This window comes from Choristoneura fumiferana, chromosome Z, assembly GCF_025370935.1.
Source record: "Choristoneura fumiferana chromosome Z, NRCan_CFum_1, whole genome shotgun sequence".
Taxonomy (NCBI): domain Eukaryota; kingdom Metazoa; phylum Arthropoda; class Insecta; order Lepidoptera; family Tortricidae; genus Choristoneura; species Choristoneura fumiferana.
In genome coordinates this window covers 12192367-12208979 of record NC_133472.1, presented here as the reverse complement: position 1 = coordinate 12208979, position 16613 = coordinate 12192367, and the positions used below count along the sequence as shown (strand labels likewise).

General features: G+C 36.2%; 1 protein-coding gene across 1 annotated transcript in view; it reads right to left on the bottom strand.

The window, feature by feature from the left end:
• The window catches only part of LOC141427478 (zinc finger CCCH-type with G patch domain-containing protein), a gene marked incomplete in the record, with an annotated part of 24954 nt that extends 8733 nt beyond the window's left edge, over positions 1 to 16221 (bottom strand). The window contains 7 exon segments of the mRNA XM_074086981.1: positions 1529 to 1712; positions 4320 to 4437; positions 6492 to 6586; positions 6944 to 7081; positions 9753 to 9860; positions 12633 to 12854; positions 13024 to 16221. Coding sequence (XP_073943082.1) covers positions 1529 to 1712; positions 4320 to 4437; positions 6492 to 6586; positions 6944 to 7081; positions 9753 to 9860; positions 12633 to 12854; positions 13024 to 13065 — 907 coding nt within the window.
• Positions 16222 to 16613: the final 392 nt, after the last annotated feature.

Sequence of the window (16613 nt, the reverse complement as noted above, 5' to 3'; positions counted from 1 at the left end):
ATCTGTGAAAATGACGACGTTCCATATAAATTCCATCCCCTATTTCACCCCCCTGCACAGGTAAAATTTTCAAAAACCCTTGAACAAATATCTATTTATTTTACAAAGTGCCCAAATGCCAAGTTTCATAAAGAACCATCGATTTATCTTCGACAATGTCGACCTTCATTTAAACTTTCATCCCCTATTTCACCCCCACACAGGAAGAATTTTAAAAAACGCGCGAACAAATTTCTATTTATCTCTTATCACGTGCCCAAATGCCAAGTTTCATAAAGAAACATCGATTTATCTTCGACAATGACGATCTTCCATATAAAATTTTATCCCCTATTTCACCCCCTCACAGGAATAATAAAAAAAAAAAACGCGCGAACAATGTCTATTTATCTCTTAATCACGTGCCGAAATGGCAAGTTTAATAAAGATTCATCGATTTATCTTCGATAGTGACGACCTTCCACCTTCCATATGAACTTTCATCCCCTATTTCACCCCCTCACAGGTCGATTTTTTAAAAAAGCTCAAACAAATACAGAAGTTTCATGGTTTTATTTTTGACAGGGACGAACTTCCACCATATAAACTTTCACCCCCTATTTCAACCCCTTAAAGCCTCTTTTTTGCGAAAAAAGATAGCCTATGTTCTTTCCCAATGTCTATTCTTTCATCCAAATCGGTTCAGCGGTTTTTGCGTGAAAGCGTAACAGACAGACAGACAGACAGTTTACTTTCGCATTTATAATATATATATATATATATATTATTATTTATATATACAGTATGTAAGTATGGAAGTATGGATAGTATGGATTACTTTTCCCCTATCATGATTTGTGCAATGTGCAAGCCAGGCAGCTACACGATACGAGCGAATTTTACTGGAAACATCAGGATCACAAAGAAGCTGTTGTTAAAATGGGTTAGCGTTAAACTTAAGGGGAGTCTTTGTTTAGCAGTATCTATGTTTAGTCATTGAGTACAAAGGGAATATCGACAGCTCGAAATTATACGTTCAATCATAGAAATGACAATTTGAAATTTTTACATCAACAAGGAAAACCGTTCAAACTGAATGTCGCCATAACTTGAATCTTGTCCCATGGTGAAATTGTCAATTTTTTACGTAAGAAATAATGTCCATTTGTATTTACGTAGACTGACAAATTACCATTAGTAAATATTCGCACTCCCAGATCAACACTGGTTCAACTCAAAATAATGCAACATTTTAATTTAGACGTTCTAGAAATTAAATTAAGACTAAATGAAAATGATACATTATTTTGAGTTGATCCACTGTTGATCTGGGAGATGTCCCTCCTGTAATAACGTTTTGATTTTGATTCAGACTACATTCACTTATTGCTTATTTTACTTTGCTTTTAATTTACAACGAAAATAAATTTGGTTCGACATATTTTTCAGCATTACTTACAGTTGCAGCACATTAACATTTACATTGCAAGTTAAATAAAAGCTTGTAAAATGAAGACCAGAAAATAATAAGCGTGGTGAACGTCTATACCTGTCAAGGGGAAGATCTCCTCGAACTGGACGACACACTCGTCACTAGTTTTCCTTTTATCCCCTGTCTTGGCGCCGCTTTCCATTTTCACATGACAAGTCCTTTTGTCCCCATCGACGCTCTTCACCACCGCTCGGTGCCACAAGTGGTACTTCTCGCTTGATTTTTTTGTTAAACTGGTATCCTGTAACGTTTCAGAATAATATAATACATAGATCAGAGGAATACATGTCCTGGCTAATTCAAATTTACGAGCTTTACGGTGAAGGATGGTTTACGATGCGACGCTTTACGATGGTGTGTGTCAAGTACCCAATGAGGCGTTTTCGCGCTCACCAGTTGGCGCCACTGTAGACAAAGGTCCTGCCTGAAGTATAGTTTGATATTACGGGCGTGAAAACAAAATTTACATTTAAATCATATTTAACACCTTAAAACCGTACCATAAAAATATCGAGCATGCCGCTGTGTTGCGTAGTCCCGTTTTGTTCGGAAAAAAGGGAGGATAAAGGTTTCCGAAAGACAAAACTGTCTCAAAACACAGACATTCATTGCCCGTAACGCATAATTGCCATAAGTAATTTCAGTATTGCAAAAATATTCTCAAATTATTCATTAACTAGCTTTTGCCCGCGACTTTCGTTCCGCGTGGAATAATAACTTTGGGAAAGTATTTAATTTATTTAGGATACCTATTCTGCCAATAATAGCAATAGACTTCCACGTTTACTGATAAAATAAACTGAACGACTGAATGAACATCCATACATCATGTTCTTTGGTAAAACATAATATTTTCGCGGTAGCCACATTTTAAGCATAACGACGTGTATTCTACCCTACCAAACACAAAAGACTAATTATTATTCTATAGTGATCTTGACACCTTACGTCTTTATGTAAGTTAGGAAAGGATTATAATTAAACGGCATTTTTTACTAAGCATAGCTACACATTTTCCGATTTATTATTCCGATGTTTTTCCCATATTTTAGGTCGAAATTTTAAAGCGCCGGAAAAAAATGATTTTTGGGTTCCGTAGCTCGAAAAGGAAAAATGGAACCCTTATAGGACTCCTTTGCTGTCCGTACGTTCCGTCTGTCTATCAAGATCTCTATCTCGTTAAACACGCGGAGTATCGTATCGAATTGAGATTAACCCTAAACTCAGGTCAATAGTCCGAAATCTTTGTGAAAAAAATCAAACTTCTAAGTCAAGGCAATCAAAATACAGTCATTAAAAAGGTGTGTCCATACAATGCCTTAACAGAAAAGATTATAGGGCACTTCCGGCTGTCCTAAAAAACTTGTTTTTTTTTTGCATATAAAGGTAGCTTTTATATAGCACAATAAATAAGAAAAATCTGGAATATAATTTTTCATGTCTTACTGTCTATGTCATAGCCTCTATTTGATAACCCCACATTGCGTACTTTTGCTATGAGCTTAAGGCACTTATAACACTGCATCATTTCCTCTGCTAACATCCTCGCCGGTAAAAAATTTCAAAAACGCTTGAAAAATATCTATTATTTCTTATAATGTTCAAAGCCAAGTTTCACAGAACATCGATTTATCTTCAATAATGACGATTTCATTTAAAGATTTTCATCGTTATTTCACCCTTCACAGGAAGAATTTTAAAAACGCGTTCGAACAAATATCTTATTTATCTCTTATACGTGCCCAAATGGTAGTTTATAATATTAGGCGATTTATCTTCGAAATGCGACCTTTCCATATAAACTTTCAACCCCTATTTCATCCATTCACAGGTCGAATTTTCAAAAAAGCTCAAACAAATTCGATTATTTTAATTAAGGGCCTAAAATGCCAAGTTTCATGTTTTTATCTTCGACAGGCGACGAAACATCCACCAGATTAAACTTTCATCCCTATTTTCACCCCTAAAACCTTTTTTTGCAATTTGTCCAAAAGTTTTGCCCTTATGCTTTTCATTACCCAAGGTTATTCTATCTCTGCACCAAATTTCATAAACTCGTTTCTGCCGTTTTAGAATGAAAGCATAACAACAGACAAGACAACCGAGTTATTTCGCTTTACAATATTAACGATGGGTTAAGGGTTAATGCCAAGTTCATGGTTTTATCTTCGACAGCGAAAACACCAATTTAACTTTCATCCATATTTAACCCCTTAAACCTACCTTACGCATAAAAGATGCCTATGTTCTTTCCCAAGGTTTATTCTATCAAAGTATAAATTTTTCCAAAACAGTCATAAAGTTTAGCCGTGAAAAGCGTACACAGACAGACAGACAGTAACGCATAATTGCCATAATTACTTCGCATTTATAAATTATTCTTAATAATAATAATAAATAAATATCACGGGACAATTCACACCAATTGACCTAGTCCCAAAGTAAGCTTAGTAAAGCTTTTGTTATGGGTACTAAGCAATAAATACATATTAAACACCCAAGACCCGAAAACAAACATTCGTATTTTTCATACAAATATCTGCCCCCACACGGGAATCCAACCCGGGACCTCAAGCTTCGTAGTCAGGTTCTCTAACCAGGCTCTAGGCCATCTGGTCGTCAAAATTCTTATTATAAATAATCCCGCGTAGGTTACCCAAAAAAGTGACATTTGACATTTCGGAGACCTCTCGCTACACTAGCGCCTCTAGCGGCGAATTCATACGCGATAGCCCTCATTTGCACTGGGTCCGCGTCTGAACTACGGCCTAAGCCCTACGCATTCCGAGGTTTGTGCCCAGCAGTGGGACGTATATGGCTGGGATGGTGATGCAAGAAACAAACATACCTCATCGTCTGGTGGTTTCAATTTCAACAGAATTCTACTGCCGACTCTTATTCCATCAAAGTCGGGCTCTATTGCTTCTTTTAAATTTGATAACTGGACAATAGAACCGTGTGAATATCTGAAATATACATTAAATTAAAACAGGGGCTGTTTCACCACCCATAGATTAGTTTTATTTGACGGATAAATGTGATGCCGTCTCCGTCTATTCGAACAAAACAAACGGAGACGGCATCACATTTATCCGTCAAATAAAACTAATCAATAGGTGGTGAAACAGACCCTATGTTTAAGACGATCCCATAGAGCTTATGGGAACGGAAGCAATACCATGCCCTCGGTACCGCTCTGCTTTCAGAGCATGACATGAGTGCGTGTGAGCTAACTTTGGGGGCGGCAGACGTGAACTTGCCTTCGAAATCCAAAAGCTTAATGGTTACTTGACCTGAAATGTATATTTCAGAACTAAATTATTGTTATTATTATTTTAAAATTTATGACGGTGGAAGCATTCTACACTTCCACTGAACGTAGATATAGTTTAGATATAGTTAGTGTTTAGTATTGTAACTAAGGGACCCCATACATCCCTGTATTTCTTTTATTATTATTTTTTGTATTTTTTTTTAATTGTATAATATAGTTTTTAAGTATTTTATTTGTAATTATATTTTTATGAAAAAATGACTATCTGCCAAGTTTCTTGCGGCGCATTCTTCTTGGCAATGATGGTCTTTCCGAAAGCGCTGGTAGTTTAAAAAAATGACGTGTAAAAGTGCCCATTGCGGCCTATTTACTGAATAAATCATTTGAATTTGAATTTGAATAAATTCTGTTTCTTCATTATTTTGTTAAAGAGTTTTCGCGGAGCTCGCGGTTACATTTATCTAGCGATAATAAACTAAACTAATAAACTAACCTAGAAAAGTTGTAAAACTCCCGACATAGTCATATCAAAGTTTACCATCTCAAAAACGGCTGAACCGATTTCCGAGTTTTTGAAAAACTTGAAACGAATCAAAATTGTTCCATCTGCTTGGGAGCTATGATGCCACACACACATACCTACACGTAACGGTCAAATTTATGATACAAAAAAAAATACTCAGATCAAAGACAAGCATAACAAACGTAACAGAAAAGGTACAGTCGATCAAATTGAATCATGACTCAGGGTGGAACTTTTTAATAATCAATTTCACCATGATTTCCTTGACAAAAGTATGAGATGTCAACATGACATTAGTAGCACAATTAAAGGTTCCACCCTGGGTCATGATCATGATTCAATTTGTCGGCTGCATCAGTAAGAACCGTTTTAACTTATCGTGTTAATGATTGGTTTGAGAAGTTAGAAAGGTGCTTTATAATTTTATCGCTATTTTGTAAGCGATCACTACATTTTGAATAGTAGTCATCTTAATTGTACAGCATTAATATCACAATTACAGCAAAGCGTGCAAACATATTTGACACGTCGTACAGGCCCTAGAAATCAGAGTTCGATCAGATATTTATGCACGTTTTCTTATGTCAGATATTGATGCTGGTGACTGTACATAACTGAATTAATTATTATAACTACATGGTTAGTGTGTGTACTTCAGACTCATTGTTTACGGTTGTTTGTACTAAGTCAAAGCACATCTAAACAATGTACTATTCGATTTTAGACTTTCTTAACGTGGCGGTTCTCGCGACAGGGACAAGCGACTGAGACAGGAGACCTCGACCGTCACTTGACGTTAGGAATCTCGCGTCTCTGTCTCCTGTCTCTTTCTCGCTCGCGAACCGTAGCTTATAGATCGCCTAACGTCTAGTGACGGTCGCGGTCTCCTGTCTCGGTCACTTGTCTCTGTCGCGACGCGAACCGCCACCTTTACAGTAAGGGGCTGTTTCACCATCCTTTGATTAATGTTAACCGACGGTTAAATGTGATGCCGTCTCCGTCTATTAGAACAAAACAAATAGAGACGGCATCACACCTAACCGCCAGTTAACACTAATCAATGGATGTTGAAACAGCCCCTAAATGTCATAATGAATTGCGATGAAAAAGTTTCATAGTCGGTACCTACGAATTTTGATTCAAATGCTTCAATAGTACCTACAGACAGATTGCTACATATAAATAAATTATAATTTAAATTACTTATTATAATTAAGACTCGCCTACACTGTTCGTCGTCAAATCGACATTCTCCGTCCAGGAAGAAAGGGCAAGGCAGCATCTCCGCGTGAGTCGGATGCGTAAATAGCACGCGCACCTGCAAATAGGTATGTACAAATTATGTTCGAATTTTAATTTGAAATTTACCATGAGTTTTATGGTAAAGGAAAACATCGTAAGGAAACCAGCACAGACCTGCGAAGAAATTCAATGGGACGTGGGAACTACGGCCCAGCCCTGTCGTTCTGAAAGGACCTGTACCTATAGTATAGTGGGACGTTTATAGGTCGAGATGATGATGATGGAATTGATCTGTACCTACCAATGGCTTGTGGGATGTTCGTGTGCTAGAGCGAAAGAGATGCACTGTACTATTTTCTGGTGAGTGACAAAGATGAAAGGTCAAAGCCCAAAGTGAATAGAACTGCCATAAGAATACACAAGTAAAACGAACCTGTAGATCATTGAACTGATCGTCACCCTGTCGGGGTATGACGGAACTGACCATTGCATTGTGCAGGCTGGGCTGGCCCCCCCACTTGTGAGTGTGGTACACGGCACACTTCATACCAAGCAAAGTCGCGAGTTCATCCTGTTGGAACAATATGAGAGCATGGATTGTAATACGGTATTTAACTATTTTTAACTATTTTGTATATGTTTTATAAATTAAAACTTCACATTGCCTGTTATCGAATAGAGAATCAATTTTTAAGCTACCTTTACAAATAATAAAGTTATAATGGTTTGAAATTCAAGATTAGACAGAGAAAGACATACTGGCATGTGACTTCACACGCCAGTACCGCTATACTTGCTGCATAGAGAAAAGCGTTTGAGAAAGAGACAGGTATACAGATTTTTTCAAAAAATCACTATAAATCCAATTTTGAACTGATTTAAATTTTATCTTCGCTAAACACTATTTGTATATCTATATTTTCAGAATAATATTAAAATATAGCAAATTAAGGAGTTGTCAAATACTGTATTTCACCCAGAGACAGGTTGCATGAAATAATCTGCCGCTGAGTTTGACATCACATTCGCGGCCACATTCGCTACGCGCTACGCTCGTAGCGCGTAGCAGCGTTTTTCCGCTTTGTAGCGAAAACTGCCTACGAACAGAGAACGCGCCTAACGGGTTCTTGGCACTGAATGTGATATCATGCATAGTCTTTATTTAGTGTGTATTTTAACATGGGTAATATAGTTACAAAGTATGTCACTTTAATTTGTGACATTGTGTGCATTTGAATACAAGAAATGTAAAAAATATTTTTATTGCAAATCATTTATTTTACACACAAATTGAAATTCAATTCATTTCATAATCTAAGGGAACGTACTGTAAGAACCTTACAATTTCATGATTAGAAAATATCTTGCGAATCCCTTTGCTTCCTTTAGTTTTAATCCATACTACAATATTATAAATGCGAAAGTAACTCTGTCTGTCTGTCTGTTACGCTTTCACGCCTAAACCGCTGAACCGATTTTGATGAAATTTGGTACAACGATAGAATAGACCTTGGGAAAGAACATGGGCTATCTTTTATCGCGAAAAAGAGGCTTTAAGGGGTTGAAATAGGGGATGAAAGTTTATAAGGTGGAAGTTCGTCGCTGTCGAAGTTAAAACCATGAAACTTGGCATTTAGGCGCTTAATAAGAAATAAATCGACATTTCTTTGAGCTTTTTTTGAAAATTCGACCTGTGAGGGGGTGAAATAGGGGATGAAAGTTTATATGGAAGATCGTCATTGTCGAAGATAAATCGATGGTTCTCTATGAAACTTGGCATTTGGGCACGTGATAAGAGATAAATACATATTTGTTCAAGCATTTTTGAAAATTCTTCCTATGAGGGGGTGAAATAGGGGATGAAGTTTATATGGAAGATCGTCATTGTCGAAGATAAATCGATGGTTCTTTATGAAACTTGGCATTGAGCTACTTATAAGAAATAAATAAATATTTGTTCAAGCGTTTTTGAAAATGTTACCTGCGAGGGGATGTTAGCAGAGGGGATGGTGCAGTGTTAGCAGAGCCTTCTAAACTCATAAGCAAAATGTACGCAATGTGGGGTCATTTTAGATGGCTTATTCACATAGACAGTCAGACATGAAAATTTATGATTTTCAGATTTTTCTTATTTATTTTGCTATAAGAGCTACCTTTATGCAAAATTCCAAGTTTCTAGGACAGCCGGAAGTACCCTATAACTTTTTCTGTTCAGGCAATTTGTATGGAAACACCTTTTGGATGACTGTAGCTTTTGATTGCCTTGACTTAGAGGTTTGATTTTTTCACAGCTTTCGGGACTATTGACCTGAGTTTAGGGTTTTAATTTCAACTCGATACCTATACTCCGCGCGTTTACGAGATAAAGGGTCTTGACAGACAGACGGACGGACGGACAGCAAAGTAATCCTACAGGGGTTCCATTTTTCCTTTTTAGGTACGGAACCCTAATAAATATTTGCTCTGGCGCTTTTCAAATTTCGACCTATTTACTTGAAAATATGGGGATGAAAGTTCTTAAGGAATTCCAAACAAGTTACTACGTATAAGTATGTTTATCGGAAATATGTGTAGCTATGCTTAGTAAAAATGCCTTGACTTACAATAAAGGACGTAAGGTGAGAGTTCACTATGAAGAATTAGTCCTTTTGTGTTGGCAGGGTAGAATACACGTCGTATTGCTAAAATGTGGCTACCCGCAAAATATTTATGTTTTACCAAAGAACATCGGATGGTTGGATAGCAATGTATTAAAATAGGTTAGAGAATAGGTATCCTATATAAATTAAATACTTCCCAAAATTACTATTCCACGCGGACGAAGTCGCGGGCAAAAGCTAGTTTGTCATAATTTCACTAGCCATACCAACATTTACAATAAAATATATTGAACTGTACTGTTTTCAGGGTTTTTTGAAGTATAATCTTATAGAACGCATTAGATTAAGTTTAATAACAATCCCACTAATATTATAAATGCGAAAGTTTGTAAGTCTTTTCTGTCTAAGCCGCTGAACCGATTAAGATGAAATTCAGTATACAGATAGTTCGAATCCCGGTGAAGGACTTAGGATAGTTTTTATCCCGGAAAATTGCAAATTTCCCGTGAGATAGCGATAAACGAATTCTACGCGGACGGAGTAGCAGGCAACAGCTACTTCAAAATAAATTACTGTATGACAAGTGAAAATTATGGCATATAAAATATTATGGTCTTAATTGAGACCACTCGTCAGTATTACCTCAATGTCACTTTCATCACTGCTGTCCTTTGAGCCTGCAGTGTTTTTAGGATCGTTCTTGTCTTGAGAGCTGTCTCCTTCATAAGCTCCAGTTGCTGCCATTTCTTGCTGTAATATATGTAGCAAATAATAATAACACAAAATATTCTATGTACATCTATTTGTTTGTACAGTGTTACAAAAATACATTACCCCTAAAGCAGAAAGGGGTTAAATGGTCCTTAGGTAAAAATCATAATAAGAGTAATCAATGCAGTCTGTAAACAGGTATTGAAAATTCCAATGCCTTTTAACCTAAAGTAAATTTTAAGTAAATTTCCTAATGATACACTCGCGAGCAAAATATTTAATTGAATCACTTTACATGTTTCCGTGCTCACCCAATAACTTTGTTAATCTTAGACTAAATCTAAAAAATGTGGTACCAAACGAAAGCATATAATAACGTACCTACCTAACGCAATATAAAATATGTACCTAAATAGGATTTTTATTTTAAAGTCCAAGTTCTAAAAAACTCGGAATGTTGAAAACAGTCGCAAAATGCATAAATATTAATCTAGTAAAACAGAGAATTGCACAATAATCTTAAAATTTATTATTACAAATTAATACTTGGTGATACCACATCTAGCGTTTTTTAACACAATTCAGGCGATTTTTCATTGACCTCCAGCAAAGCTTCCTTTAGCTCCACAATATCAGACGGGGCAGGATTCCGCTTCTTCAGGTATTCCCACATGTGTTTTATGCGGTGTCGACGCCTACCTCACGAAGGTAGGACGAGGTGACTCTTGCGGTATGACAAGGGATATGAAAATAAAAAATTAAAATTAAAAAAGGTTTATTTTATTTTTAGCTCACATATTAATTATACTGTAGCCATAACCGCTGCTTTGCATCGATAGATGGCGCTGCACACCAATTCTGTCTGGCGTACTTTAAACTTATAACAATCACTAAAATAGGTTTACCAAAGTTAACTATTAAATATATTCTACCTTAAAAGAAAAAAAAATAACCCGGATCACTTTTCCGTCTGCTCTGTCATGAGCCTGTTTCTCAGGAACGCGTAGAAGTACCAAGCTGAAATTATATCAAATACTCACTCAGGTTTGTAAACCCTTCAAGCAGTAAAAACCGGCCAAGAGCGTGTCTGACACGCCCAAAATAGAGTTCCGTAGCCAGTACAAAAAATTAAGTTTTTAATATTTTTCTAAGGATTTCGTATTTTATACGGAATCTTTCAAGTTTAGGTATATTTTATACCTTAGAGTAAAGTAAAGTAAAGTAAAATAATCTTTATTGCCAAAAAACCTAGCTCAATACAACTCACAAAAAAAACATACAATAAAATTTAGAATAAAAACTTAGGCTGCTTTACTCTTAAACTACTAATCATTGTCAAGCAAACTTAGCCGTTATAGTTTTCCTTGAAAGTTTGATATACTTTACTACCATCCCGAATTATTTCAAAATTTTCCACCCACCAGTTTAGATTTTAGAGAGGGGGCGGGGGGCGCTTGATTTTCATGAAAATTCACTCCTTGGACAGTTGGGTGATAGGAAGGAAATATTATATTGAGAAAGGCAAGAACAAAAGTAGATGTAGACACGAAAGCCAATTCAGTCCGCCCATTGTACTCCCCAAAACTTAACAGAACCTTCTCATTAGGTGACTCCTTTGAAGAAGCAGCACTAAACAAAACATTCCTCTGGTCTTCTGTAGACTCTTCTTCTTCTGTCAAACACATCCTGCACTCGAACCGAGAACAGGGGTCCATTGCTTGATGGTCCAATTCACATGAATTTCAGCAAATTTAGATCATACTGTTTGGTGTTGCGGCAGCAACCTGGGCCCCATTGCAGGTCTTTTTGGGTTAAGGTTGGCTTTTTGATTCTTCTCCTGACTGTCCACTCGCTGATGGCTACTCCTCGGGCCTCACAGTCGCTGCTGGAGAGCAACACCTGTCTGGTGACAATTTCGCAGTGCTGACATGACAAGGAAGCGGTCGTCCCTCTCTGATGTGCACCTTCTGTGCCCAGTTCTTGGTCTTGAAGCAGTGTCTGCTGGTACCTCTGACAAACTCTACAAACTGTCAATTGTGATAAATTTAGCTCAGCAGCTACTGAACATTTCCTCTGGCTCCCTTGCAGGAAACGGACAACAATGGCGACTTCAGCTTCAGTGGTGTCCATTTTTCCAGGTATTCTTTATGGGAAAATATGGGTAGATGTGTACCGGTCCCACCTCCCTACCATCTCTTACCCCCTCTCCTTCACCTTCATTTTTAAAGGCGACAAAGGGAGCTCAACTCGTACATTTATTAAGGAGGAAATACCAACTAACCAGGAAAATTCCTGTAATCCGAAAAATATTGGTACAATCTTAACTTTTTTTTACTTTTTGTAGAGTTTAGATTTCAAGAAACATAATCTCATTAAAATATTTTAAAAAACAAACTCGTTTACAAAGTAATGCCTTAGAGAACAAAAAAATGTGGTGATGCAATTATTTAGCTCGCAAGTGTTTTTATTTTATATTAATTTGTTACTTAATCATTTAAATACTTTAATAGGTATGTAATTATGTTAACTAAAATTCCGAAATCCCAGGAAATTCTTTTACAAAGTTATTTTGAATCAGCCTCCATACTATTTAAATACTTACAAAGCTAAGGCAAAGCTAAGGTAAATAAGCATTGCAATTTTTGGTCCTTGGTCATAAACTTATCTGATAGGAAATAAAACAGACATAAATTAACAAGAATTAAAATATTAAAGTTCAGTGAGCATTATTTAACACAGTAATAAAAAATTCTTTTGCCTTCATTTAATTTTTAAGGAAAATTTTACTAATTGTACAATCAAAGAATTTACCATAAATAAAGCATATTCATCATCCAGTTCCGTTTTCCCTTCATTTTGTTGATGTTTTTTGTTGTTAGCATGACTCAAAGTGGCTGCAGTGTCCTTGGATATTAATGCATCCAAACTTTCCTGGGTGAGCTGAATCAGTTGATGAAGGTCCGACTGCAGAGCTAAGAGCGACTCCTTTTCGTCATCCTTTGCTTCTAGTAATGCAGTATTCACCATCAATAACTAAAATATACACAAACTCCTTAATTCTACACTAAAACAGTGACATCCGCTAAGGCATTTGCATCATAAAGAACAGAGCTGTTATTGATATAATGTATCAAAGTATGAATGACTGATCTACAAGAATAATAAGTATAACGGTAATCCAAGCAAGAAATAATGAACATACTTGCTCATTGTACTGAGTTAAAGATACTTTTAAGTCTTCCATTGTATTCTGATTGTGTGCCGTTTAACTTAAGAATAAATAAACTTATAATGTTTACGTTACGTTAGTTAATATATCCACTTTATTCAATAAACTTTTATTTACAAATAACAAATAAATAAACGTAAATTAAGTGGATACTTGGCTTTAGCTAGGCAGTTCGTTCGAGCTTGGTTCGTGCGTGCACACTCCCACAAAGTTTTGTATGCAGGTGGCCAAATATGGAACTATGTCTTTGTCTCGCTCCCTTTGTATGAATCCCTAAAATCGTCAAACTAAAAATTGGCCCAGTAGCGACAAAAATCATTTGATTGAATTTGTAATATGCGGTCTAGTGTCACAGTGACATACGGAGTTTTTAAGATCTTCTCCGATAAAGGCAAAGGGATCTAGTTTATACAGTATTCAGTGTTGTGTTGTAGAATTTGATGCACTTCCACAACACGCTTCTAAATAGCGTAATATATCTTTGGCAGCCGTTTAGATTCACTTGAACTCTAATTTCAGTAAACTACGGAGAAATTGGAACACTTTCCTTAATTTCTATGAAACAGAAGTACATAGATCGAACAATTTTTTGATATTTTATGGATTTTGAGTGTTGAAAGGAAATGTAATCTTAAACATTGCAAATATTCATGCATTTTTGTGTATGATCAAAATTAGGATGTGGGTTGACATTATCCCATGGCCTTATTAGAGTTTAACTGCGCGGGAGCTATTCTTCCCATGGCCCGGTAAATTGTCTTGTCGTGTCATAAAAACTCGCGTAAATAATAAAACTGTTTTTGTGTTCAACCTTGAGCGAATTCATGTACCTAGCTGTAAAATCTCCTGATGTGGGAGGAATATATCCCTTCGCCTGATCAAGAATATAATAAGACAAAATCGAATATGCGATGGGATAACCGTAACCCACTTTTTTATTTCTGGTTTAAGGGAACATCTCAGACTTTCGTAAATACATTTTTTACAAGGCGTTAAATACGGTTGTAAAAAAGTACGTATGAAGACACGCTAGTTCTAAGGGGCCTGGTAAAGGGTTAAAAAAAAGATCACGTAAATCTGACGTAGACGTTGCAATAGAGACCTTAATAGACGTCAAAAATAAAAAAATACTTAACGGAAAATGGAACCGACTACAAAACCCTTGAAAATATTTTTCTAGGTACCTACTAGCTCGAAGTCGGTACCTCAGCATGAGCCAGCAGGAATGGAACAATAGTCGTCTACCTCACCTACATACTATGGGTTCCATCCTGCTGGGTCGTACTGAGCTGAGTCACCGACTTCGAGCTCGTAGGTACCTTAGAAAAATATTTTCAAGAGTTTTATAGTCGGTTCCATTTTACGTAATTTTTTTGAGTCGGTTTTACCTTTTTGTTAAAAAATTTCTTTATTTCTCAATTTTTAGTGATTCAGCCAAAGAACATCTCACAACGATTCCAATAAGCCCAAACACGGCTTAGGTACGTTGTTTTATAACAGAGTTCCGTTGCCTACCTTCAGGCTTCAGCATCAGATCAGTTCGAAAGAATCATTAACTTAAAGCTCCTTCTTAGTCGCTTATCTAGGTATATTCATCATGGTAGTTTATAGACGGGCGAGCAATACTTAGCTTTGACGAGTTCCATTGGTCATCTACGGTCTTCTTCATCAGGTCCAGTTTACCAAATGATACTTTCTGAATGTAAATGCTTATTTCAATGCTAAAAATGTCAAAATCGCCATAGGTGTACCTATAAAATTTGAGGTTTGCCCTTGATTTCCCTAGGATCCCATCATCAGATCTTGACTTGGTGACAATGGGACCACCTCGGAAGAGTACCCTTTCGAATAAAAAAAGAATTTTGAAAATAATTGACGTAACCGGCGAACATACATAAAAAAAATACAAACGTTGGAACATAGAACCTCCTCCTTTTTTTGAAGTCGGTTAAAAATTATGACAGCTCCTTTTTCTGGTGAAAAAGGCAAAGGAAACATGTCTATTCTGTGGTAGTGTTGGCAAATTCAGACATATCTTTCAATTTTTTTGTATTTTTTTAAATATGGAGAAATCAATTATAAAAAATATTTTTCCATGTTCAGGAGGCAAAACTTTCGATTCCTGTATTAATTTACAGGTGTTAAAAAAATGAAATCTTGTCAATTGGAATAATCACAGGTGTCAGGTTATCTCGTCCTATGCCCGAGAACTGCGCTTCCTATCTGGATACGTAAGGGGGGCAGAGCAGTGCTTGCGCCGGCTAGTTGGGCATCGGTTAATTAGGTAGCTTCTGGCCAGATAAGTATAGGTATTCATTGAGTATTCAATAGTTCGAGGGGAAATGTGTAATTTCAGCCGTTTGACACTACTTTTCATTTCGACTGTGAGGAAAGTAAAATACTACAAAAAAATGAGAATAACAATAATAATAAATTTAATTTACTTCTGTGCCTCCTGTGATCAGTGATGTAACTCGACTTGTACCCTTTTGTGTGTTTTTATTTAGAAATAATCAGAAAAAAATAACGAATTTTTGAGTCTATCTCACGTACCGTACCTTTAGGTGCTATAATTTATGAGATAATTTTGTGAAAAGTAATACAACTAGCAGAAAAAAATCGTGCACATTGATATATATCAAGTTGTAACCCCTTTATGTAATTGCTCTAAAACTTATTTTCATGCTTTGTGGTCTAAGTGAAATTGAATTTATTTTCACATTTTAGTTTTCGGTATTTTTTTCGGAAATATTGATATATCTACAGTTATACCACTTTTGACCAACTTTTCTAAAACCAGACCAGGGTACAACTCAACATGTACTACTACCAATGCGAGACAAATTTTATAAAAAAAATTGTGATAAGTGAAACATCTCGTCATGAATCACTTTTCACAAACACATTTTTAAGTGTAAAGGTATACAAATTGAATTATATCTAAAAGTCAAACTATTTCCGTAAAATATTTATGCAATAACAGTTGTGCTAAGTGATACAAGTACGAGCATAAAGAGCGTGGTGGGAGTGCGCGGGGGTGCGGTGACGCGGGATCGGGGTGTGCGGGACCTGCTGGCCTCAGTCGCTGTAAACTGATATAAGTTACTTTACTTTTTGCAAACTAATATAAGTTAGGTAAATTTTATTTGTAACGGAGTACAAAGTAAAAAAAAACAATTTTTCAGTGTTTTATGTTTTACTTTACTTTAAGCAACATTGAGCAAGAAACGCTTATTACGTGCGAGTGCTCTGTTTGAGTGTGTTTTACAAGTATCATGTATATTGTATTCATTTAACACAAGAATATTGAATGGGTTTATAGAATATATTTTTATGTATAAAAAAAGTGCTTCGGTGAATGCTAGCCCCCTTGGCTCACAAACAAGAATTTTTTAAATCTTATTTTCGCTCTCCTGTAAAATGACGATTTTGCACTTGTATCACTTATCACAGGAGGCACAGACTTATATCCAACTTCCAAAGGTACCTTTTCGACTGGCCACTTCCCATATATAAAGTTATAAAAAAAACTCCTTGGTCACGACGTGCATCTAGATGGCCAT